This window comes from Chlorocebus sabaeus, chromosome 20 (assembly GCF_047675955.1).
Source record: "Chlorocebus sabaeus isolate Y175 chromosome 20, mChlSab1.0.hap1, whole genome shotgun sequence".
NCBI classification, from domain to species: Eukaryota; Metazoa; Chordata; class Mammalia; order Primates; family Cercopithecidae; genus Chlorocebus; species Chlorocebus sabaeus.
The window spans coordinates 93764921-93791637 of record NC_132923.1 but is presented as its reverse complement, the minus strand read 5'-3'; the positions used below and the strand labels follow the sequence as shown (position 1 = coordinate 93791637).

Here is a 26717-nt window from a genome sequence, read left to right as displayed (position 1 = left end):
CAGGTGGAATACAGATCTCACTGAGAAAGGGTAAAACAACAAATCCTCTTAAATATTAATAGCTCTGCCCACAGATGGCCATGGAGCTCTTGAGATGTACTATGAAGTACAAAATCTGCACTGGATTTTAAGCATTAGTAGGACAAAACAATGTAAAATATCTCGATAATTTTTATATTCAAACATTGAATCATTGACAAATTGGATATACTGAGTTAAATATCACATTATTAAAATTAGTTTTATCTAATTCTTGCCCTCTTAATGCAAATACTACAATGTTTTAAATTACCTGAGTGGCTCAGCTCACACTTTCATTGAACAGCACTGCTCTGAAAAGTAATATAAAAATAACCTCAGGTCATCAAATTAGAAAAAGATGTCTTAAATGAAAATTAAGAAACAATAATCATAAAGGAAAAGACTAATATATTTGACTACGTCTAACTTTTGGTGTGCAAAAGACACCATTAAGAGACTAAAATGGCAAGCCACACAGACGGAAAGTAAATTTGCAGCATGTACAGCCCTCAAAATAACATATTAAAAACTCCAACAAATTGATAAAGATAAATGATCCAATTAAAAATTGTGTTCGACACTGTGTCCCAGACTAAACCCATTCTGCAAATCACATTGTGTCCTGAGTGAATGAATGAATGGATGAATGAATGAAGTACTGAGTGGGGAAGAGCACAGTCTTCAGTCAGTATTCAGATGCTTACTAAAACTAGGGGTGACTTCTTTCTTTATGCTAGACCTACTTTTGATTTTTTTTTTTTTTAATTTTTTTAGACAGAGTCTCTGTCACCCAGGCTGGAATGCAATGGCATAGTCTCAGCTCACTGCAACCTCCACTTCCCAGGTGCAAGCGATTCTCCTGCCTCAGCCTCTCGAGTAGCTGGGATTACAGACATGAGCCATCACGCCTGGCTAATTTTGTATTTCTAGTCGAGATGGGGTTTCACCATGTTGGTCAGGCTGGTCTCCAGCTCCTGACCTCAGGTGATCCACCTGCCTCGGCCTCCCAAAGTGCTGGGATTACAGGCGTGAGCCACCGTGCGCGGCGATTCTTTTAAAATAAACTACATTATTTAAGGTATCTAGCAGACTCAAATTCATAGAAACAAAAAGTGAAATGACAGGGGCTGGAGCGAAGGGAAAACGGAAACGTTGTTTAATGGGTGTGAAAAAGTTCTGGAGATTGGTTTCACATAGTTTGAATATACTTAATACTACTGTACTGTTATATTTAAAAATGGCTAAGATGGTAAGATATTATGTGCATTTTAAACACAAACATTAAAAATAAACAAACTATAAAGTCAGCAAGTTCCTTAATTAGGAAAGGTTTATTCTGTCAATATTATCACATTGGTAATCTTGGCCACACTGGCCAGAACGTTTTCTCAGAAAAGAAACCTCCGGTTTTTTTGTGAGGTTTTGATTCTGGGCATCTGCTTTAAGGTGGGAGAGATTTCTGACTCCTTTCAAAAGCTTTTTAAGGGAATGATTGGCCAAGGTGAGGTCCAATCATCTGTCCCTTACCTCCTGGGTCTGCCCCTTGCCGGGAAGCCCTTTCCTGGCGGTATCCAGGGGACCTTATAGTAACCAGCCGGGGCCTGAGAAGCTGGGGCAGGTGAGTGCGGCGCCAGAAAAGGGCGGGGCGCGAAATAAGATCCCGACAGGCGGGCGCGGGGCGGGGCGATGCAGGCAGGGGAATGGGCTGGCCTAGTGAGATCCGCCCCGACCGGGCAGCACTACCTGAGCGCTGTTGCCTGGAGACCGCGGGACGCCGTTGCCTGGAGACAGCGGAGACGCGCTGCCTGGAGACTGTGGAAGGCCCAGGCAAGAGGGCGCGGGGCAGCCCAAGGCCATGGCGGGACACCCAAGAGAGAAGGTGATTCCAGATGAGGTCCATCAGAACCAGATCTTGCGGGAACTGTACCTCAAGGAGCTACGAACCCAGAAACTCTACACGCAGTATCACGTGAATCCCCTCCGCAAGAGTGAGAGGCACTGTGGGGTGGGGGAAGGGCGACAGCGGGAGGGCGTCGGGGAAGGAGCCCTCCGGGCTGCGGGATGGGAACGTGGTCCCAGCAAAAACGCTTTCCCCAGCACCCGCCCCCTTTCCTAGATTTCAGAAACCATGACTTTGGAGAGGCCACATCATATCAGATGTATTCGCTGTATTAAAGTTCATGCGCAACACGATTAAACCTTTTCGTTGTAGAAGAGAAAAAAAGGTTGTATAGCTTTTTATGATTTTATTTTTGAAATAATTATATTTTGCAGGCTGTTTGTGTTTAGTTTTTGTTTGTATTTTCGGTTTTCAACGAGTGAAAAGTTTTTCTTCAGGCTTCTTATATTGTCCTTCGGAAAGTTCCGGGGTGCCCCCTGATAAAACAGCCCTACCCTCCACTCTTGTCTCTGTGCACCCTCCTTGGGCCGTTTGATCTCTCCTGTCACACCAGTTTCCCCTGAATGCCACTGGGTCTCAAATGGAGCTTCAGATGCACACGCCCAACCACCTCCCAGCTCCCCTCCCTGGACCACCCACAGGCACCTCACACCCAGCAGGAGGAAAGCCAGGCTCATCCGCACCTTTCCCACTCTCTGCTGCTCCAGAAGACCCTGTCTCTGCAAAAGGCCCCGGATGATTCACTCTCATGATCAGGATCATTCACTCTCATCATCTAATGATCTCGTGATCATTAGAAGCCTCAGAGTCCTCCTCAAGGTCTCTCTCCCTCCCTCCACACACTTAAAAAAGGCACAAGTCCTGTTTATTAACATTCCTCTCCCCTCACCTACCTGTTCCTGCTTCAGTGAAAGACACTATCATGCATATGGATTCCTCTCTGCCTCTGCTCATGTACTTTCATGCTCTAAGTAGCACCTCAAACAGCCTCTGCCTGCATCCTCATTCCTGAAGCCTCTGCAGGGCCCTAGTCCTTACCGCCTGGATTGGTCCGATGGGCTCCCAATTCCTTATTCTCTTTCCCTCCAAGTGGGCCCCTCCGACCAAACGCCTACACCCTTGCTAGCTTAGTGCTATGCTAGGAGGACAATTAGATCACATCAATCCCACCTAAAATCCTTCTCATAGCTTCTGAGGTAAAGCTTAAATCAATCCGGACATAAGGCGCATTGGAACTGGCTCTGGTTCCTGCCAGCTTCATCCCATACTCCTCTCCCCGACTTTGCCCTGCTCCTTTAAGAAATGCTTTGGTGGCTACTCTGCACCAGCCATTGCTGATGAATCCCACACACACTCCTTTCCCCCTGCTGTTTCTAAATAAATGGATTTCCCAAATGCATCATGTCATTTCCCACTTTACCTGCATAAACATTGTTGCTTCTTCCTGAATGCCTTTCCCAACTCTGTGCCTAATAAGTAAAGTACACTTTGTTGCCCGGCTCTATAGAGAAAATGTACTGTCTTCACTTTCCTTCTAACTAACTTGGTTTTCTTCTGGAGCCCCCAGCCACTAGTTTCAGGAAAGCAAATTAGCGTGGAAAGCCGTTCAAACTGGGTCCATTCCAACAATGGAAATAACCTCTTCAGGCAACCTTCATGCTTTCTAGGGAAAATGCTGTCTCCCAGCTCATGTCCCTCGAGCATGTGAGCCATTGGAATAAAGTGAGAAAATATTACAACTTGTATTGATTACTTTTATTTGTAAAGGTAGAAATTTTCATCGCTAATATACTGATAATAGTACATAAAAACTGTATAATTATACATATTTTAAGGGCACGTGCTCTAAAGTCCTTTTACTGATAGGAGTTTGAGACAAGCAGCTTGGAGACCACTGGTTTCTACTGGTGTCTGCTCTTTTCCCACTACTCTCCATCTGGCTCACTCCACTGGAGCCACTCTGGCTTTCTTGACGTTTCTCAAACTCCCCAGGCTCACGCTCATACGCTTCCCACATACACAGCACATTCCCTCATTTCATTCAAAGCTCTGCTAATATGTATCTCCCTAGAGATACATCACCCACACCCCAGCCCCAATGCCAACTCTCCATCCACGTAACCTGCTTTACTGTTCTCCATCACGCTTACATTTGCCCAGTAATATATACATGTTTATTGCCTGTCACCACAAATAGAGTAAAAGTTCGGGGGCACAGGAGCCAGCTCTGTCTTGTTTACAGCCTGTTCTTCAGTGCACAGTAATTATGAGCTGAGTGGATGAATGTGGGTGCTGCTCCTCTGTTACCATGCGCCCTCCTGGGCATAGATCACTGCCTGGCAAACCTCTTTGGCCTTCCCCATAGGCCAGCACTGTCCAAGAGAATTCATCAGTGATGAAAATGTTCTCTGTGTTGGCTGTAGTCAACACTGTAGCCATTAACCACATGTGGCTATTGAGCACTTGAAGTGTGACTAACGTGACTAAGGAACTGAACATCGTATTTAATTTTAGTTATTCAAATTCAAGGAGCCACATGTGGCTGATGACCACCATTCTGGGCAGTGCCACTCTAGACTGTCAGGTTCTTGAGGGGCTTATCCAATCGTGTATTATCCTAGCACCCAGGATAATGCCTGGCATGTACCAGTGCCAGATGGGTGCCCTGTTTAAGGTGGGTCTTAGAGAGGGCAGGGAATTCATGTTTTAATCTGAACCTGTGATGCCATTTTTTTTTCTTTTTTTCTAGTTCACACAATCACCAGGAAGCCCATGTCTTGGCATGACAACCTGGAGGAACCTGCAGATGGTAAGTCCTGGGGTTTGAAATGCCATTGAGATACAGCCCAGAGAGGCAGACCGGCTGGAGAGACCTCTCAGGGTACTGATACCCTGGAGCACACATCAGAGTCCTCTGCTTTGATCCTGGAAATGGGACTCATGCTAACCAAGCTCAAAAAAGATGGCTACTCAGACAGTCTGTGGCAGATAGAATAAAAAATAATTTTTTAAAAAAATTAGTATAATTTTTAAAAGATGGACATATGCAACTATAACTGTCAAGCCAACTAGTGTTCCTACTGGCTTAACATTGCCTTCATTCATTCATCAGATATGTAAATGTTACAAGCATAAGTTCTGAAGCTGTACTAATTCAGTCCAAATCCTGGTTCTGCTACCCATTAACTGTAATATTGGGCAGGTTTTTCACCTCTCTTAGCCTATTTCTCAGGATTGATGTGAGGATTAGACAAAACAATGCCAGTGCATAGAATAGTAGCTGGTACATGGTCCTCAGGAAATATTAATCCCATTGTTATTTTCATTATTAGGTAATCTGTATGCTGGGTCTGGGTTGGGGAGATCTCATAGCATAATGAAGAAGAAGAGAAGTAGACTTGGAAATAAGTAGACAAGTAAAGAAGGACCATGACTGGTGTGAGAACAGCATAGGAAACAGGTGCCTCCATCAGGCAGTGGAGTTCTGGGAAGACCTCTTGGAGGAGGTGACCACAGGGTGAGGTGGAGAAGATTGTGAAAGGACATTCCAAGTTTTATGGAAAATTACAGAAAGAGAAACATGACTACAAGTAGTTTGGCATGGCCACAACATACAGGATGGAGAAAGGGCCCTATTTGGGAGTGAGGGAGGAGAGATATTTGGTGGAAAACCGCATCCCTCTTGGAAAGCTTTCCTTCTTCCCCTCTACCTTCTATGAGCAAACTTTGGTGAAGGACAGGTGACCGTGGCTGGGATGGGAAGCAGGGGAGCAGAGGATCTCAGAGCATTATGAAGGAGGCAGACAAGTCAATAAACTAATAGAGAGGACATCATCACAGGCAGTAAGGTGTTATCCGCAGTGTTCTCTCCCGACTAGGGTAAAGGGTGCAAGCTGAGAACCTGTAGCAGTAAGGAATACAACAGGAAATGAGGGTCCTGAAAGTCAGGCAGGAGTTAGCTGCCCTCTCCCTTACATTAAGAATGTGCCAGCCCAGTGTCAGTCCCTTGAATCACCTTCCTTCATTTCATTCCCAGCCATCTTGCTGAGATAGACATTTTCCCCCCATTTCACAGATGAGTGAAGTGTGGCCCAGAGAAGTGATGCCACCCAACAAGCCGGTACTAGCACTGACTCCAAAGCCCAGGTTCATTCCATTGTCCGCCTGCCTCTCTCTGGTGGAGACTTGATAGGGCAGAAGAACTATGGAGCTGAAAATCTATCTGGTGTCAGCAGCCATACTTATTTCAATACACAAAGATTTGACCTCACTTCTTACAAGCTTGCTCCTCACTCTCTGCTGTGCTACGCTGGCCAAACTTGCTCATGCCTCGGGGCCTTTGCTCTTGCTGCCTGCGGTGTGCTCTTCCTCTGCCTCTTCCGGGGCTGGCTCCTGCTTGTCAACCAGAGAGGCCTTCTCTCGCTGCCCCCTCTACAGCAGCTGCCCTTGCCTGCACATGACCCTTCACCTATTCCTTTCTTCACAGCGCGTATCCCCGTCTGCCACCATCACGTCATTTTGTAAACCTGCATACTGTGTCCTCTGCCCCGTCTAGACCATGAGCTCTAGGAAAGCAGGGACCACGCTGTCACTCAGCACTCTATGCCCAGCGCCCTGAACCATGCCTGGCATAGAGTTTGAGCTCACTACCATCTTTGTTGAAAAATGAGTGGAGAGACCAGACACCCTAGTCTCGAGGCTGAGACAAACCTCCGCGGCCCAGATGCTCTGCCTGAAAGGAACAACGTGGATGCAGGAAAGGGCACAGGACCAACCTCTGGTCCCAAAGCCTGACTCCTTCATAACTCATACCTCATCTCCCAGCCAGGTTTCTGAATCTCATTCACCATACTGCCCAGGGACCAAGGAAGAAGTACCCAGAGACACAGACTGAAAACCAGGAAGTTGGATGGGACTTAGAGCCCTTGGTAAGCGTGGCTCCTTCCTCAGGAAACACAAGGAAACACAGCGGCAATGTAGGTGGTGACTGTAGAATACAGCAGGGGGTCAGACATGCCTGGGCTTGAACTTGGCTACCTCTTACCAGCTGGGTAAGTTACTAAGCTCTCTTATGACTCAGTTTAATTGTTGTAAAATGGAGCTAATACAGCTAATACCTATCTCAAAAGCTTGTTATGAGGATGAAACTAGGTGATATTTGTGCAGTTCCTGGAACAGGGCCTGGCACATGGTAAACACTGTGTGTTTAAATAAACGTACTGACGACAGATACCTAAGTCAGCTCCATCAGCTATCAGCAAGGTGGTCTTGGGTGTGCCACTCAATATCTCTGAGTTCTGCTTCCTTATCCATAAAAAATGGACATGTGACTGGGCGTAGTGGCTCATGCCTGTAATCCCAGCACTTTGGGAAGCCAAGGCAGGCGGATCACCTGAGGTCAGGAGTTCGAGACCAGCCTGGCCAACATGGCGAAACCCCATCTCTACTAAAAATACAAAAATTGGCTAGGCGTGGTGTGGCATGCTTGTAGTCTCATCTACTGGGGAGGCTGAAGCAGGCGAATCACTTGAACCCAAAAGGTGGAGGTTGCAGTGAGCCAAGATCATGCCACTGCACTCCAGCCTGGGTGACAGAGTGAGACTCTTTCTAAAAAATATATTAATTTAAAAAATATATAAATAAATAACATTTTTAAAAATGAAAAAATTTCAAAAATTAAAACAAAAATACATAGAAAATGGACATGTGAGTAAGGATCCTCTCCTTGTTTGATTGGAAAGGCACAATTAGCCACTTTAGCACACAATCACCCTAAGGAATACAGTGCTTCTGTTTTTAAGGAAGAAATGTGCAATATGGAATAGACAAGTCAAAGAAATTTCTGCCACACAAGTCTTTAAATCTACTTATGTCTTTGATCATGCAGAAGGTTTTCATTTTTAAGTCATCAAATACACAACCAATTTTCATTATGGTTTCTGGGTTTTGTGCCTTGCTTAGGAAAACCTTCAACACCTACGTTATCAAGCAATTATTCTGTATTTTTCCCTAACTTTTTTTTCTTCTTCTTCTCTCTCTTTTTTTTTGTGTGCATATCTGTATACACACATACACAAAATATGTACATGTATATGTACATACACACACGTATGTATACATATATACACACCTACAAGGAGGGACTTGGTACAAAAGGAGAGGTATGGTTAGAGAGCTGGAGAAGATAAGCACTCAAAGAGGAAGAGGAGATGGGGAGGTCTAACATCATGAATAAGAGAAAAGTGTTAAAATATGTATTCAGTGACAGTTATTGAATATAAATATGAATAATAGGCCAATATTCAATGAGTGTTAAAAACCAGAAGGAATGGTACTGGAAGTCCTAGTGGAAAAAAATAAATTTTAAATTTAAAAACCAGAAAGAAGACTTTTCAAGTGGGGAAATTACGGTGAAAGGCGTAGGCACTACTATGGGGTTTTGCAGTGAGGGAGGGAGAGAGACTGGCCTCAACTCTGATTATAGCATGGGCAACTGTGGCTGTGTAGCCAAGGAACAAGGTGGGGGTCAGTGATGGAAAAATACTAGGAGGAAACATCGGGGTAGGGGTAGGTTCTGGCTAACTTCCACCTAACAGGGTGTTTGCTGAAGGCAGGCTAGCAGGATCAGACATCCCCTGGAGAGTGGTGGAGGATGAGGGACCCAATCGGGTATCAAGGGTGATCAGATATGAAAGGTGGGGGGGTTCTGGTTAAATCACCTTAGCAGGATTTTTGCTAGAATTGGACAATGCAGAGGAAATGGAAATCCCAACCTCAGACCTGGTTGAAAAGTAGTTCAGGGAGCCTGAATAGAGTTTGCTCAAGGAAAAAATCTTTGCTAGGGAGAAGAAAGGTTGTGAAGGAAGGAGTGTTGGCATGAAGACAGAAATCAGCCAAGATAGATCATGAAGCAACTTAGAAAAATAGTACAACGCACAAGTAAATTAATTGACCATTCTTCATTTTGTTAAAGAGTAAAGACAGGCCAGGTGCGGTGGCTCACGCCTGTAATCCCAGCACTATGGGAGGTCGAGGCGGGCAGATCATAAGGTCAGGAGATCAAGACCATCCTGGCTAATACGGTGAAACCCCGTCTCTACTAAAAATACAAAAAATTAGCCAGGTGCAGTGGCGGGCGCCTGTAGTCCCAGGCACTGGGGAGGCTGAGGCAGGCGAATGACGGGAACCCGGGAGGCGGAGCTTGCAGTGAGCTGAGATAATGCCACTGCACTCCAGCCTGGGATAAAGAGCAAGACTCTGTCTCAAAAAAAAAAAAAAAAAAAAAAAAAAAAAAAAAAAAAGAGTTAAAGACCTGGCTCACACAAGTACAAAGTGTGCATGTGGAGATGTTGCATCTTTGACCCTCCAGGACATCTCATGCAGGCTTATGATGACAGGAAAGACAAGTGTGGCCTGCCCTGCTCAGACCTTTGTAGGCTCTGCAGATCACAGATGGCATGTGTCTCCAGATCAGTGAGCACTCTGGAGTTGCAAAGGGTCTGCAAATATTCCATGCTGTTCATCATTATAAACCTGAGGACAACGCCATCAGAGGCCACTGTTAGCATAGTAAGAAAGTGTACCTTAAAAACCATTAGATGCAGGTGCTGTGCAACCGGAAGAGGTAACTAAGTTGGAGCCTCAGAGTGAAGTAGTTGGGGCTTGATCAGCAGCAACTGGAAGCTCCCTGCCCCCTGGCAGGGCCTCACCTTGGATAGACAAGATACCTCCAACCTCAGTAGTGGGACACTGGCAAAGCCAGACTCAAGGACCATCACTCAGCCTCTCATCTCCTGGTAACATTTTCTGGAAATACATTTTTTAAATTATTTGCACGGTGTAACTTCTATAAGATCGATGTGTCAGAGTGCCGACTATTACTCAGGTTCTATGTGACTCTTTCAACAAATTCATTCTTTCACCAAATATGCATTGAATACCTAGGGTGCACTGGGTCTTGCTCTTACTGCTGAGGATACTGTGGCCTCCAAGTCAGGCAGTGGGACAGGGAAGACCACAACTGTGCATAGGTTATTCTCCTCCGATCTCACAACCTTTCTGATGTGCGTGTGGTCATCTCCATTCCACAATGCAGCCACAGGTCAGGAGGGTGAAGCCTGATATAAGCCAAGTCCATTGACTCCAAACCCAGCTCCTCCTGCATCCTCACAGACTTCTTCCTGATTCTGCATCCTCCTTTCTAGGTCAACCCAGAACGCCATGACCGCAGGCTGAATCACTTCAGGGTCTGCAGTGACATCACTCTGTACAAGGCTAAAACATGGGGCTTAGGAGATGATCGCCACAAGTAGCATCCCAGCAGAGGAGCCCATCTGTGGATCTAATGCCCTAAGTGTGCACAGCCCAGAGAAATAAAATATGACTTTAAAGTCAAGTCTCACTTTCCTCATTTCTGGCTGAGTCCACTGGTTGAAATCCTTGTGTGGTAAAGTAAAGTGAGAAATCAGATAAAGATGGTGGGCTAATTGCACACAATCATCTGCTCTGCCTTCCTAATAGTAATAAAGGATCACAAAGGGATACAAAACCCACCACTGAGGGAATGGAGGGAAAATGTTACCAATAGAAAAAAACTGGAAGTGTGTTCAGGAGATAGAAAGCTGATGGAGGAGGATGGCAGGAACCACAAAATGCAAGCTGACGGAACGCCTCTGAGCACAGGCCTTCCAGAACTCTAGACAGAGGTTCAGGACTCTGAGACAGAGTGGGGTGTGAAGCAGAGGACTGAAATTGGATGTGGGTAGGGGTAATCCCACCCCCACACACACCAGGAGCCAGGTGCATAACATCTCCCCTGCGCTGGAGCCTGGGGGCTTATTCTTGGGGGAAGAGGAGAAGCCCAGGGCTCAGGGATACTAAAACACAAGGCATGAGTCAGGCACGGAGCTGAAAACAATCTGTGAAAATCTACAAAAAGAAGGCTGAACCCCTAGCCCAGGTGCCCACCCACACATATACTACATTTTTACCCTAGGTTTGAAGATGGAGTGTTCCCCTCTGGAAAAATAATGAAACTTCTCTAGAGACCCCCACATAGTACCATTTGAGAGACCTTTAAGGAAAGAAGCAGGGAAGTCAGTTTCCTTTTCCCCTTCCTGCTACGAACCATTCCTCCTGGACCTCATCCTGTTGAGCTACCACCTGCTTCAGAGTTGCAGCCACCTCAGCTTCTGCTCAGCCTCTGCAGCCAGTGTGCCACCTCTGCAGGGCCATGTGGGCCACAGATCTCTCCAGAGAGACCAAATGACTGGGTGGGGCTGTGTTAACAGAAATCTGGTCTCCTGCATCCCCAGCTGCTGCACGTCCCTGAGGAAAGTGTGGAGGGCCCAAGGGATCCAATACAATCTCTTCCTCAAGGAGCCTTAGTTTCTTAAAGAGGATGCCAAGGAGGGGAGGGGGCAGAAGGAAGTCCATGGAATCTTTACAGAAGGGCCAGCAGGTAAGGAAAGTAATCTAGGAACTGATCATAAAGATGTCATTGAGCCAGGCACTGAGGTTCAAAAAAAAAAAAGGGGGGGGTTGGAGAAATGAAATCAAAGAGACAACTCACGAGATAATGGAGCAGGCCAATGAAAAGAAGTGTGCTGCCACTGAAGCCTCAACTGATGAGTTCCAGAAAGTTAGACTTGTTCCCAGCTGCCATCAGGCTAGATCCTTTGTTGGCCATTCTGTACGCCAAGGAAGTTGTCTTTGTAAAACCGCAGAAGCTAATGTTGCCGTCCTAAGTTGCTATTTAAACCATAGAAAACCAGAACATGAGCATTTTGGCATTTTTTTTAAAACTAGGAAGTATAAAAACTTAGAGAAAATAAAATTAATATCTAAATTTTAATATATAGTGATCACTTTGACTTTTTCTTTGGCCTAAATGGATAAAGAAGAAACTGTTAAATATCTCTTATTCCTGAGTGAGGGGAAATGCATCTAATGACAAGAAATCATTGCTCATTATTTAAAAAGAGATAGGTATGTTTTGTCTTAGGATCTTGATTTTTGTTTTAATTCTTTGTTTTGAGAAGAAGGCCATGGACCCTGCAATATGTAATAGGGTTTGGTTAAGGAAGGAAACCCTGAGGGCAAGTCTCAGCAGATTCGCCCCATTTTATATCACAGAAGCCCATATTAAATTCAGAGTACATTGATGGGGAGCAGTGGAATCCTGCACTGTGATTCAAGGTAAGATACTTGTAAATGCTGCATATAATCTTGGTTCTGTTTTTTAAAATGCAAATGAAATACTGTGCATAATTTTTATATCAGAATAGAACAGGTTCATTTTCCTTTACACGTCTGTTTGAAATTGCTTTTCCGTGAGCACATGCATAATTCTTATGTATCCACTCTGCTTGTTTTCAATGTTCTTTTAAAATTTTTGTTGGGCTAAAAAGAGCCTTTTCTTTGGTATCATCATAGCTACCATCATCTATAGCAAAACTGCATATCTAGTACTGGAAGTAGTTCAACCAGCAATGTAGTAGGTAATATACAGGATAATGATCAGATATAATTTCTGATTGGCCAGAAGAGTTAGTTTACATGTATGCAGTTGAGGTCCAATGACTTCCAATTAGAGATCATAGGCTTGGCGTGGTGCGGTGGCTTACACCTGTAATCCCAGAACTTTGGGAAGCCAAGGCGGGCAGATCACCTGAGGTCAGGAGTTCAAGACCAGCCTGGCCACCATGGTGAAACCCCATCTCTACTAAAACTACAAAAATTAGCTGGGCTTGGTGGTGGGTGCCTGTAATCCCAGCTACTTGGGAGGCTAAGGCAGGAGAATCACTTGAATCCAGAAGGCAGAGGTCGCAGTGAGCCAAGATCATGCCATTACACTCCAGCCTGGGTGACAGAGCGAAACTCTGTCTCAAAAAATAAAAAACAAACAAACAACAAAAAAAAAATCTTATACCAAAAGGTTCTGGAACATTATTTGACATCTAGTCTTCAATGTGAAAAAGGTACCTCTTATAATTACACTTGAATTCATCTTCATGAATACTTAAATTTTCAGAACAGCATAAAAAGTAGATTCGTTGATATGCAGAAAGGTGAGTCTAGTTTTATGATCCAGTGTAAATTATAAAATAGATTAAATGCCTGAATGTTTTCATCACAAGGCTGTGCTCTGAAAGCAATCAATATGCTTCTGTAGCTCTGTTCCTGCAAAGACAGCAACCACATTTTCTGCTTTCATCTCCTTCCCAACTCTGCCCAAAAAACAGAAAGCTGTTACTTTGTATACTCATCTAAAAAAGCATATATAGTCAGTCTTCACTTTGCACAATAGTGCAGGACTACAAAAATGTCCTGCTTGCTGAAACTATGCAAAGCGATCTTAATCATCATTGGGGGAAAATTACAATCGTTCTGTGACTTTTAAAGAAAAATTGTCCAAAAGTCCTTTTAAAAAGTATGAATCTGGCCAGGTGCAGTGGCTCATGCCTGCAATCCTAGCACTTTGAGAGACCAAGGCGGGCAGATCACAAGGTCAGGAGATCGAGACTATCTTGGCTAACACGGTGAAACCCTGTCTCTACTAAAAATACAAAAAATTAGCCAGGCGTGGTGGCAGGCGCCTGTAGTCCCAGCTACTCGGGAGGCTGAGGCAGGAGAATGGAGAGAACCCAGGAGGCGGAGCTTGCAGTGAGCCGAGATCGCACCACTGCATTCCAGCCTGGGCGACAGAGCAAGACTCTGTCTCAAAAAAAAAAAAAGGAAAAGAAAAGAAAAAGTATGAATCTTTAAGCCTTGGAAACAAAAACTAAACAATGAAAAAAAATTGTGTGAAAGTATTAAAAACTCTGTTCAATGCATAACAAAATTAAAATAGTAATATTTAGTAGACTAACTTTAAAACAGTAGAAACATTGAGAATCAAGTGTTTTATTTCTGTATGAAAAACCATGCTTGTCTTCTTTTTTCCCTTCTATAACTTACAATATAGAACAAGCATCTTTTCCGTGCCTTGGCAAACTGTCTTTACTCCTTTCTAAGTTTGGATTTAGTTCCAACATTTTATCACCTGATCTTCCAATGTCATTACATATCTCCAAGAGTCGCTTTAATGTGAAGTTTTTCACTAGTGTCAGTCCCTGGAGACATCTTCATCCTTTCCATCTCTTTCCTCATTTGTAAGTTTGCCTTCACAAGGTTTCTCTGGCTGTATATCTAGTCTCTAGAACGGCAACAGCATTCACAGTCCAGTATCATCTATTTCATCTACAATTCCATTTGTGTTGCACTCAAATTTTACTTCCAGTCTCACCATTAAAAAAAAAAAAAAAAAAAAAAAAAAAAAAAAAAATTTTTTTTTTTGTTTTTTGAGACAGGTTCTCACTCTATCACCCAGAATGGAGTGCAGTGGCACAAACATGGCTCACTGCAGCCTCAAACTCCCAAGCGCAAGATATTCTCCCACCTCAGCCTCCTCAGTAGCTGGGACAAGTGCATACCACCAATGCCTGGCCAATTAAAAAAAAATTTTTTTTTTTTTTTTTTGAGATGGAGTCTCACTCTGTCACCCAGGCTAGAGTGCAGTGGTGCCATCTCAGCTCACTGCAAGCTCCGCCTCCCAGGTTCACGCCATTCTCCTGCCTCAGCCTCCTGAACAGCTGGGACTACAGGTACCCGCCACCACGCCGAGCTAATTTTTTGTATTTTTAGTAGAGACAGGGTTTCACTGTGTTAGCCTGAATGGTCTCGATCTCCTGACCTTGTGATCTGCCCGCCTCGGCCTCCCAAAGTGCTGGGATTACAGGCATGAGCCACCGCGCCTGGCCAAAAATTTTTTGTAGAGAGGTCTCACTGTGTTGCCCAGGCTGGTCTCAAACTCCTGGGCTCAGATGGCCTCCCAAAGTGCTGGGATTACAGGCGTGAGTCACTGTGCCCTATCATTTTTTGTTTCTTTGGTGTACATTAATCCTTGGTGGTCAATTCCCTCTCAACTCTATAAAATGCATGAGTTTATTGCTAAAGACAGAGGCAACACAACTACACACTTTGCTGTGTGTGTGTGTGAAATGAGTAACAGATGCAGTGACTGATTTTGGACAGACTTTGAAAGAAGTGATGGTCATTAGTTTTCATGCATCTGTCATTTATGGAGTGATTTGTGAACTAAAGAGCTAGCGGTGACTATTTCTACTTTATGCAATTACTCAGTTATTACTTTGGTAACTGAAATGTGAACATTGTTGGTGAGAAACTTATTTAATTACATCATGATAACTGAATTCATGCATATTAGAATCTGTACTGGGGACTCCTAAGTTCCTACTTATTTTTCAATGAATGGGATTGTATTTATTTTAAAGCAATATGAAGGAGGCTGAGTGCAGTGGCTCATACCTGTATTCCCAGCACTCTGTGATGCCGAGGCAGGATTGCCTAAGCCCAGGAGTTTGAGACCAGCCTAGGCAGTAGAGCAAGACCCTGTCCCTACAAAAAATTAAAAAGAAAAAAAAAAAACCTAGCCAGGCATAGTGGCATGCACCTGTAGTCCCAGCTACTTGGGAGGCTGAGGCAGGAGGATTGTTTGAGCCCACAAGTTTGAGGCTACAGTGAGCTATGATCATATCACTGTAATGCAACATGGGCAACAGAGTGAGACCTTGCTTTTACAAAAGAAAAAGAAGACATAATGCTACCTGCACCTTGAACATCCTTTATTTTGAGGGTTAGAATGGTAGAAGTGATGTAAATGAGTTCTACAAAGGATATTTCTAAAATTAAGGAAAGTGATTCCATATGTAAATCTTTGCTCTATAATAAAAAAGAAAGAAAAACACCGAGGAAGTAAAAGGCGTGGGGGGAGGGGGGCATAGTTTTCAAAGCCTGTAAAAGTATGTTGCATTAATAACTTACTTTTGGCTTTGGTTTTATCAGTGTGAAATGTCGTTAACCTGTGTTATCCTTTTGTGAAACTGTGTTACTTGCATAATTCAGTCTCTAACTGCTTCTGAGCCTGTTACACATTATCCCCATGCAATAATATGGCATGAATTATGAAAGAGGACAGAGTAAATGTTTTTGTCTTCTTGATATGTGACCTGTGTGACCACAGTTTTGTTAGTTGAAATTAGTTTATAAAAACTAAATTATCTTTGGCCGGGCATGGTGGCTCACGCCTGTAATCCCAGCACTTTGGGAGGCCGAGGCGGGCGGATCACGAGGTCAGGAGATCGAGACCATCCTGGTTAACACGGTGAAACCCCGTCTCCACTAAAAATACAAAAAATTAGCAGGGCGTGGTGCTGGGCGCCTGTAGTCCCAGCTCCTCGGGAGGCTGAGGCAGGAGAATGGCCTGAACCGAGGAGGCGGAGCTTGCAGTGAGCCGAGCTCACGCCACTGCACTCCAGCCTGGGCGATAGAGCAAGACTCTGTCTCAAAAAAAAAAAAAAAAAAAAAAAAAAAACTAAATTATCTTTGTTCTACATTACAATCTTAGTATTATATGAATCCAGAAATATCCTTTTCATGTGCCAATAATGCTGCAAGAAAATGTGAAAACAAGTTATTCTTTCTGCTAAAGATACTATATAGCTCTCAGGCATTTCTAACTTCCTTAAAAATAAAATATGGTATCTAAACTGGAATGGAGAGAGAAGGTGCAGGTAAAATGGCTTACCACTCTATCAACACAGAGTAAAGCCAACAATCAATGTGGCCTGCCTACTCAACGTACCACCTACGCAGAGCTTCCGCCTACGCTAGTACTTCTCAAATATGAACAACCAAGGCTTGCCAGATATTAAGGAAAGAAATCCCAGCAAAATAATCCTAATCAAAGGGGATTATCAGATTATTGTGTTATATTAGGATAATATTCTAATTATATAGCAATGTTCTAAGTGTTTTACGTTGATTAACCCAATGCTGACGGGAACCCAATGAGGTAGATACATCTATATTATGCCAGAGATGACACGGGAAATACAAATTAAATTCCCTATGGTCAAACAGCAACTAAGCAACAGAGCCAGGCCCCAGAGTCCACGCTTCTTAGCTTCTACAATACTCTACTGCTCAAACATGGGAAAGGGGAGATCAAAATGCATGGACTGCAGAAACAGAATGAAGGGAACAGAGGGGAACTTTATCAAAAAATTAGAATTATAATCATATCCTGAGAGATATAAGATACTGCATCTAGAGAATAAAACGATATGAAAAATGACCAATTCGAGAATAAGGAACTCTTGGGGGATAAATGAAATGAAAGCTAAAATACATATTCAATAAAATGATTTTAGACTGGGCACAATGGCTCATGCCTGTAATCCCAGCACTTTGGGAGGCAGAGGCAGGTGGTTCACCTGAAGTCAGGAGTTCAAAACCAGCCTGACCAACACGGTGAAACCCTGTCTCTACTAAAAATACAAAAATTAGCTGGGTGTGGTGGCGTGTACCCATAATCCCAGCTACTTAGGAGGCTGAGGCAGAATCGCTTGAACCCAGGAAGTGGAGGTTGCAGTGAGCCGAGATTGTGTCACTGCACTCCAGCCTGAGCGATGGAGAGAGACTGTGTTTCCAAAAAAAAAAAAAAAAAAATTTAAAAAACAAAGAAATCTCTCCCCCAAAAGTAGAACTGAAATAAAACTTAGAAACAGTGCCTGTGAAATTCTAAAATTCTAAGGAGGAAATTCCTATCAGCCCAAATTAAAGGCAATTTCAGAAATGTAAGGAGATAAAAAGTTTACCTCTTATTTTCCCTTTCTTAGTAAGGTACCAAAAAATGGTACACAGCAAAAGAAGGCATATGCTAAGATGGGAAAATATGGGATTCTGGAAATAATGGCACCAACTTAGAAGGTCTAGAAAAAAAGGAACAGTTGTGTGGCGTAACTAGGTTGTAGGAGAAAAATTATAAAGTGGGTAAGATGATAAAGCATCTGGAAAGAACTAAGAATACAGAAGGAAAATTAGGCAAGCAGAAGAATGTAAGGTGAAAGTTAACTGGAGGAAAAACCAAAAGCTGTACCACAAAGAAAATCACGGTGGCTCACGCCTGTAAAATATGGGCATTGAGCTTTACGGGGATTGATTGTAATATAACTACTTAGAAAGATGAGGCATAAGAAATGAGGCAGGTGTCAGTTAAACCATTTATCACAAAATGAAGGCAATTTGAACTCAATGTCTAAATTATCAATAGATAGCAATGCAAAGTAACTTCTCAATCTTTTAGTCTGGACTATTTAACCAAAGGTATGTGTTCCTTTAATAATTTTTATTTAGTTTATTAAAAGAAATGTTTACAACATGACACCAACAGAAGGGATCAAAGTGTGTTGTGAAATTGTGAGTCTTCATTCCTTTTTCTTGGTTCTTTGTATTCAAAGATGCTGTTTAGTGCGTTCTGTTCTTCATCTTCTCTCTTGTTCGTTTTCCAGGTCTCTTCTACAGAAAAAGATATACCACATCTGGTCACATAGCAGCTTGCCTTCTGCCCCAGGTGAGGACGAACATAACTGAAGGGAGAGGGCAGGGTTGGGAGTGGGAGGGGAGGCTGAGCCTGCTCCTCACCCGGACACCTGGGCTCACTTACATTTGATCCTTTCTTGCCAGGCCTCTTGAGGCCTCTGCCATGAGCTGTCTTGGCTCGGAAGCTAGATACATCATCATAACTCTCCCGAGTGTTCCACTTTGAGCCTTTCTTCTTTCCACCAAAACCAAACTTCTGGTTTTTATACCGTCGTTTAGCACTGGGCCTGGAAAAGAATGGTCCTAGACATCACCCACAGCACTGTAAACTCTCATGAATTTGATGGCCCAGCAATGCTCTCAGTTTCCTTTCTATAGCAAAGCCCCTTAGGCACGTCTGTAACCCAGAATCTCATCCTTGGTCCCACAATCCTATGCTACAGCCTCTCTAGACAAACTCATCTAGCTGGTTTATTTACAGTTCTGACCACCAGGGCAGGAAAATAAAGCAAGAAGCAGGGAAGGCTCTACATGTATCATGTGGCTTCCTGCTGTCTTCAGAAACCTTTTTATTTTAGGCCGGGTGCGGTGGCTCACGCCTGTAATCCCAGCACTTTGGGAGGCTGAGACGGGTGGATCATGAGGTCAGGATATCAAGACCATCCTGGCTAACACGGTGAAACCCCGTCTCTACTAAAAAAATACAAAAAAATTAGCCGGGCGTGGTGGCGGGTGCCTGTAGTCCCAGCTACTCAGGAGGCTGAGGCAGGAGAATGGCGTAAACCCGGGAGGCGGAGCTTACAGTGAGCAAGATCACGCCACTGCACTCCAGCCTGGGTGGCGGAGCCAGACTCTGTCTCAAAAAAAAAAAAAAAAAAAAAGCAAGCTTTCTATTTTAACCAAATCTTGTTAAATCACCCTCAGTTGTGTCTATTCCTCTCAAGGGTAAATACATGCAGTTCACATCCAAATCTAATGTTACATTTGTAACATTCAAATGTAATGAAATGAATACATTTAAATGTAAACATTCAAATGTAATTATAGGCATTCGAATAACATTCAAATGTAAAACTGGTCATCCAATAGGAATCTTGAATTCAGCATCTCCAAATTCATGTCATCTCCTGGACTGGCTCTACTTGCTGTACATATGCCCTCACTTGAGGCTGGCACTGCTCCCACCAACCCAGACACACAGGTCAAACATGTGAGAGTCAGCCTTGGTTCTTCTCTCGCTCTTTATACCCAAGTCAATTACTAAGTCCTGCTCATTTCACCTCTTCAATGTTTCTTCAATCCATCTTCTCTTCTCCCTCAGTTGCCACTTTCAGGTTATTATCATTGCTCATCTGGACTTTAGCAATAGTCTCCTTGTCATTTTCCCAGCTTGCCTCAAGACTGTCACTTATACAAAATCCACTGTAATCTTTTTAAAAACATGAATATAACCTGCTCATTATTATTAGTACAACCTACGACTTAGTCTCTCTACTGCCTTCTAGACAAAGCCCAAGCTCCAACACAAGGCAAACCCACAGCCCAGGTCCCCCCAGCCACATCGCACCCCTCCTTGCCTTGCACTGTATTCCCAGTGACACCAACGGCTTACTGTTCCTCACAAAACCCTGAGATTTCACATCTCGATGGCTTTGCTCTTTCAGGCTTTCACTTCTTCCCAAACCCAGCTTCTCTTCTATTCTCGTGGTTAATTCCTACTCATGCTTCAAGCAATGCTCAAGTCGAACCCTCCTCCAGAAACCCATCCCCAGACCCTGTCAGGTATTTATAAAAGCTGCCTCAATACTAATCCCCAAATGCCTCTATCATAGCACTTACTATCTTACATGGAAATTATCATTTCCCCTAGGCCTGGTATCCAGGTATGCAAAAAAGTGGACTAGAAAGAACAATGAGAGCCCACATTCTCTCTTTTAATCTTCATACTATGAGGCAGACACTATTTCCTCAACTTAGCAGATGAGGCAATTAGCATTTAGAAAGGTATGGTAACTTGTTCAAAACTGCCCTCCTACTGAGTGGTAGAGTCGGGATCTGAACCCTAAGTCTGAACTCTCGACCATCACACTGTGTGAAGAGGAATCAACTTTTACTCGGCATTCACTTAAAGGGTGCCACATACTTAAAAGTACCTTCTTGGGATGGGTGCAGTGATTCACACCTATAATCCCAGCACTTTGGGAGGCTGAGGTGGGTGAATCACTTGAGGCCAGGAGTTCAAGACCAGCCTGGCCAACATGGCGAAACCCCACCTCTACTAAAAATACAAAAATTAGCTGGATGTGGTGGCAGGCACCTGTAGTTCCAGTTACTCAGGAGGCTAAGGCACAAGAATCGCTTGAACCCAGGTGGTGGAGGTTGCAGTGAGCCAAGACTGTACCACTGCACTGTAGCCTGGGTGACAGACTGAGACTCTGTCCAAAAAACAAAAGTTTAAAAAGTGCCTTCTTTTACTCTTCAAAGACTGGCATGGCTAAAAGGGCCCATCACACGGTGCTAGGGGTCTCAGCCACAGGCAGCAGCTGCACTGTCTGGACTCTATGGCTGTGCTGGTGGAGGTGCTATGTCTGCCATCCTTGTGACCTGTGGCCCCATCACACCTCACGGGATCCAAAGAAACCATGCCAAAACACTTCTCACCCCTTCTTCATCTGCTGGCCTTTGGCTCCTGCCTTCGTGCGCTGTGCCAGAGGCTTCTGATCTCCCTCAAGGAAATCCAGTTTATCGGAGAAGCCTGTAAGTGAAGAAGTAATTGTGATCAGCACCACTGTATTTTAAGAAGAAAAGTTTAAACCACCATATGAGGCTATTATTTGCTACACTGATTTTAACAGTCACATCCTGCTCTCCAACACCATTCCCAAAACCTAGATCCCATAAGTCCACATCAACCAAGAAGGCTCCAAAGCACTAAGTGTCCAAATCAACTCTAAAGTACCTACTACCCTTCTTCCCCTAGCAGAGAGATGTACCAACCTTTCTGATACTTCTTAATAGCATTCATCATATGTGCTTTCTCCTGCTGCCTCTTCTGAAGAACCTCCGTTTGCACCTGTGATATGAACACAAGGACTGTTAACAGCTATTCCATACCATTACTCCAGTATCTACATTGTCTTAAGAGCAACACCATGATTAATGCTGCTACCCTTTGACATTTACTATGTGCCAAAAACTGTGTTAGGGACTCTAAGTATATTCTCAGATCTAGGTATATTCTTCATAGATGAAGATATATCTGTCTCATAACAATGTAGTGAAGTTGAAATTTGTGTTATCCCCTAAACTGAAGCACAGAGAAGTTAACTTGCCCAAGTTGCATAGTGAAAAAGTGCACAGCTGAGATGACCCAGGCTGTTTGACTCCAAAGCCAGCACTCATCCTATTATACAATCCTGCCTACAAAACTGAAGCAAATCATGTTTAAGACTACATCAATTTTCACATCACATTTGGACAGATTATTTAACTCACTGTTACTAGGCATGAAAGTAACCAAAAGGAAGAGAAAAAAACAATGTACCCAGGAAAAGAAAAGAAAAACGTTTGAAGGATAAAAGGAGACACTTTATAATACTCTAACAGAGGTTTTCTCAATCTTGATACTGCTACAGTGTGGAGAGAATAATTCTTGGCTGGGGCGTAGGGGCCTGTCCTGCACCGTAGGATATTGAGCAGCACCCCTGCCCTCTACCTACTAGATGCCAGTAGTACCCTCCCTCCCAAATTCGACAAATTCTAAAAATATCACCAGGCAGTCACAGAAAACTCCTGGGGAGCAAATTCACCCCAGTTGACAACCTCTTCCCCAATGTTCCCTTAAATTAGGAACAGTGAACTAAAAGGCCCAAGTGAGTTTGTCTTTGCTTTTGGTAATTTTCGTTATGTTAAATTACTTATTGGTGTCTTTGAGAGAATCTTGACCATCCACCTCCAGGTCAAAGAAAGAATAAATCCGCAGCAGGCCTTTTGTAGAGGACAGGATCCCAGCCTATTCTTACTCTGCTGAGAATGTATCAGTGAAACGACCCCAAATGTGGACAAGAGTCCTGCAACCCAGATCACAACTGCTTCTGTTCAAATGTTGACAAAGTCTTAACACCCACGCCAATCTTCCTCACATTCATGTCTTCCCACAATCCTAACTTTAAAACCCGTCATCTTCGTTCTTAGATGACCATGAAATAAAAAAGGAAAACCAAGAAAAGTTTCAGGGTATGCCTGATCTGGTGTTACATTAGAACTCAGACATTCACAGTTCAAACACATAGGCAATCTTTCAGATTGGACGACAATCATTAGGATAATTTCTTCAGGGACATGATTATCACACAGGCCAGTGAATCCCAAACCAGGATGCATTTCAGAATCACCTGGAAAGCTTTTGGGGAAGGGGGAAAACAGACACAGATTCCCGGGATTCTGAAGTCTAGAATTCTGTTTTGAAAAACTTCCCCTGGTGATTTTGCTGAGGTCTGGTTTGGAAACCACTCATCTGGACCCAGTGTATAGATATGAAAACTGAAGACCAGAGAGGTGACTGGCTCACCTGCAGTCACCATACTACTCCTGGGGAAGCATTCATGTCCAGGCAAGACTGTGCTCATGAATACCAGCACATACACTGAGAGATGGTAAACACACGATCAACACACAGCTCCATTCAGTTCAGGGGACCGCGTCAGACCACGGCAATCTCATCTAACACACACACTGCCTCTTCCTGTTCCCTGCACACCTTCCTTCTCACCTTCTTCCCGTATTTCCTAAGTGCTCGCAGTTGTTTAGCCTTTTCAGACCTCTCCATGGCAGCCTGTTTAGTCTGCAGCTTCTGTCGAATCTACAACACAAAACGCTGTTAGTTTATGTTATTTGAATCTGGAATAACCACTACTTAGGATGCACTAGAGCAGGGAACAGATATTCCCTGTTTTTTAAACTATGGAACTTGTAAATCATCAATTCCAACCCCTGAGGACAATGGGGCCCACAGGCTGAGCACTTTACCAAAAGTGTCAGAGTGAAGCCAGAGATTGAAAGTCACCTTCCCACTCCCAGTGTGCTGTCTGTTTCATTTTACAAACTGCCTGTCTGAAGCCCAGGAAAGTAGACAAACTTCTCCCCATTTCTACTGTCAGTAGACTGAGGCTGGAAACCAGTATGCGGCCTCAGTGTCCTTTTCTAGTATACCACATACACAATAAAAATCCACACAGATATCAGATGCCTAGCCTTTTCAGTCAAACATACACATTTTAGTTAAAGGACGAGAAGTTGTCAGTGAGAACTTGTACAGAGTTCACAGTGAGAAGGTGAACTACTACCATGACAAAAGCTCCCTAAAATCCAGTTTGAGACCCCAGGGTACTATTTAAATATACTCATCCCTCAGTATCCATAGAGGATTAGTTCTAGGACCCACTACAGACATCAAAATCCACAGATGCTCAAGTCCCTTATATAAAAATGGTGTAGCGTTTGCATATAACCTACACTCGCCTCCAGTATAAAGTCAGGGGACCTCAACTCCTGGGCCACAGACTGCCATGAACCTGCTATGAATCTGTGGCCTGTTAGGAACCAGGCCACACAGCAGGAAGTGAGTGGCAGGCAAGCGAGCATTACCACCTGAGCTCTACCTCCTGTCAGATCAGCGGCTGCATTAAATTCTCATAGGAGCCCGAACTCTACTGTGAACTAAGCATGCAAAGGATTTAGGTTGTGTGCTCCTTATGAGAATCTAATGCCTGATGATCTGAGGTGGAACAGTTTCATCCCGGAACTATCCCCTCCCCCAGTTCATGAAAAAATTGTCATCCACGAAACCGGTCCCTGGTGCCAGACCACTGCTTTAAATAGTCTCTAGATTACTTATAATACTGAATTCAATGCTATGCATCATGTCATTCTCACAGATTCAATGTTCTCAGCACATGGCAAATTCAAGTTTTCTTTTTCCAACATTTTCAAATTTTTTTCTCAAATATTTTTGATCCGAGGTTGGCTGAATCCACAGATGCTGAACCCATGGCTATGGAGGGCTGAGTATATCTTGGTTACATGCTGGCAATCCCCTCCTTCAAAGTTAAATGAGGTCCAAGTTCTACCCAACTCTAAATTGTACTGTATCTGAACCATCTAAGAATCCCTCATTTTACAGAGGAGAAAACTGAGGCCCAGAGAAAAGTAATTGTCTACAAGTTCTAGCACTACCAGTGGCAAGGGCACAAGAATGCTGTCTTCTCTGCACACCATGCCATGACCAAGCCAGCTAGGAAATGCAATGGGCCATCTTCACCTCAAGGACCACACTTCTCACAGCACTGTTCCTCTCCTTAATTGCTGATTTTAGAAAAAATGTCATATGCATCTAATTGGTGGTAACTGGCATGACTCTGAAGTAGTCAATCTATGGAAGAGGTAATAATTGTCCTCTGACAACTTGCTCCCCATTATTGGGCTCACAGCTATCTTTCTAAGCCAGCTGAATATGCTTAAGTACAAAGTTTTGGCTTTCCAGAGGAAAACTTCTATTTCTTACCTTCTGCATCTGCAGATCAGACTTGGCCATTTCTGCAAAATAATCAGTGGGTCGCTTGGTAGGGACTTTGAGCTGATGGAGGCGGGGTAAGACTGCAAGCACTGCGGCCTGGGCTTGGCGGTAGCTGAGAATTGTGGGACAAAATGTGTAATGAGGTGAAGGAGAGAGGCCTTACGTTCCTTTTCACTGCCTCTCATGAGTTATCCAATCTCAGAAGGACTCTCAAAATCTGACCTCCATTAACAACAACAAACAACAAATAAAAACTGTCACCAAACCTCACTGATTTAGTATCTAAAAGAAATGTAGACATATACCAGTTTTTAAAAAGGGGAGGGGTATTGCTAAAAATAGTTTAAGAGAATGACTACTCTAAAGGTACCCATTAACACAAACTAATGTCGATTATGGATTCTTACGTAATTACTAAAGCAATTCCACACAAGAACATCCCATAAGCAAGGTTTTTTTTTTTTAACTGAAGCATGCACAAAAAGCTTTAACATGAATATTTCAAATTAGTCCATAAACTGGACTTTGAATCGTGACTGTGGACCAAGGAGCTCTCCTCTCAAACAGCGAGAATCTCCTAGCTATTCTTAGTCAAAAGAAGCCGCTCTCCCTACTCCTAAGCTTATTCTGAGTGCAGGCTTACTAATTTCCCCTCTTTGCCACTCTCCTGCACAAGGATCCTCAACTTCTCCAACATTTGAAAACATACAAACTCATCTCTCGCTGGAAGTCGTCTTCTGGATCAACAGCTTTCTGGTCCTGGTTCTGAGGTGTTGGCGCCTCAGATCCACCGATTTCCGGCACCGGACCCAGTGTCACATCGAGTCTTTCAACCCATTCCAGATCCCGCTTGAATTCTGCCAAACATTGCTTCAGGCCATTCTAGGAAATCCAGACACTGAGCTCATAAGAAGGGGACTCTGAGTTTGTTCTTCCCAAGCACAGGCTGTTAGGCGAAGGGACAAAGCGCTAATCCCCAATACGCAGACAGGTAATAGACCCTCTTGGCAAGGCTCAGGGTGCATCTTTTCCTGGGACAAGAATCGGTCTCCCAAGCCCAACAGCGGTTGGTGCGCATCCCAAGTCCGAGTACCCCCGACCCTGTGCCCGCGCTCACCACGTCGTTCACGGCCTTCTTCGGCCCCTCTAGCACGACATTGAGGCCTGGCTTCAGAAGCCCTCGGGAAAACGCATCCTGCAACTGCAGGACACAATCACGGTCACTCCCAGGGGTGTAAGACCCCCTCTCCCACGCCCAGCCCCGCGACCTCAGCTGACACTTACCTCTCTATCTGTGACAAGAGATTCATCGGATTCCGACTCCGAATCCGAGAGCGGAGGAGTGTCCATCTCGCCGCACGGACGTCCCACACCTACAGGAAGAAGCGGGGTATCCCGAGACCCAAGCGGCCAGCAGAGGGTGGCCCTGGCCGCCGCTGCCTGCCTTCAGCCCCCTACTCTCAGGCCGTGGCTCCACGTGCCACCGAGTCGCACCAGGGCCAGCAACTCACAGCTACTGCTCAACTTTTGATTGGAACTTCCGCTTCCGGCGGCAAACCATACTTCCGGTTTGTCGTTGCTATAGGAACCGCTACGGCGTTTGAAAGTGCCCGGGTTGCTTAGGATCCGCACAAGTAGTGCCTGTGGATACATGCGTGGTCTGCTGACCCAGAGAGAAGTGAAAGGTGGAAGAGGGTACCTGGGGGTCGCCAGAAGGAGCTGGTAGCAGTGAGGGTACAAAGGAAAAGGTAGAAAAAGGAGCCGCGGGGATGGGGTGGC

General features: G+C 44.1%; 2 protein-coding genes across 4 annotated transcripts; one reads left to right on the top strand and one right to left on the bottom strand.

Annotated features, from left to right (window-relative positions):
• The first annotated feature begins 1646 nt into the window (after nt 1–1646).
• CFAP144 (cilia and flagella associated protein 144) lies at nt 1647–10311 on the top strand. Of its 2 annotated transcripts, none has more exons than XM_007979122.3 (4): nt 1647–2009; nt 4671–4730; nt 6746–6849; nt 10126–10311. In XM_007979122.3, exons 1-4 carry the CDS (start codon nt 1877–1879, stop codon nt 10231–10233), a joined length of 405 nt encoding a protein of 134 aa, XP_007977313.1. In that variant the 5' UTR covers nt 1647–1876; the 3' UTR covers nt 10234–10311. The 2 variants fall into 2 exon arrangements, with proteins under 2 accessions (XP_007977313.1, XP_007977311.3); XM_007979120.3 differs by having other exon boundaries at nt 1647–1900; nt 10126–10293.
• A 7840-nt stretch (nt 10312–18151) lies between these two features.
• Nucleotides 18152–26606, bottom strand: EBNA1BP2 (EBNA1 binding protein 2). Of its 2 annotated transcripts, XM_073007405.1 has the most exons (10): nt 26450–26606; nt 26223–26311; nt 26056–26139; nt 25648–25820; nt 24927–25050; nt 23136–23225; nt 21362–21437; nt 21026–21119; nt 18489–18651; nt 18152–18340 (listed from the first exon to the last, which is right to left on the bottom strand). In XM_073007405.1, the coding sequence occupies exons 1-10, from the start codon at nt 26589–26591 to the stop codon at nt 18290–18292; spliced, it is 1086 nt and encodes a 361-aa protein (XP_072863506.1). In that variant the 5' UTR covers nt 26592–26606; the 3' UTR covers nt 18152–18289. The 2 variants fall into 2 exon arrangements, with proteins under 2 accessions (XP_072863506.1, XP_037853985.1); XM_037998057.2 differs by having other exon boundaries at nt 26223–26486.
• Nucleotides 26607–26717: the final 111 nt, after the last annotated feature.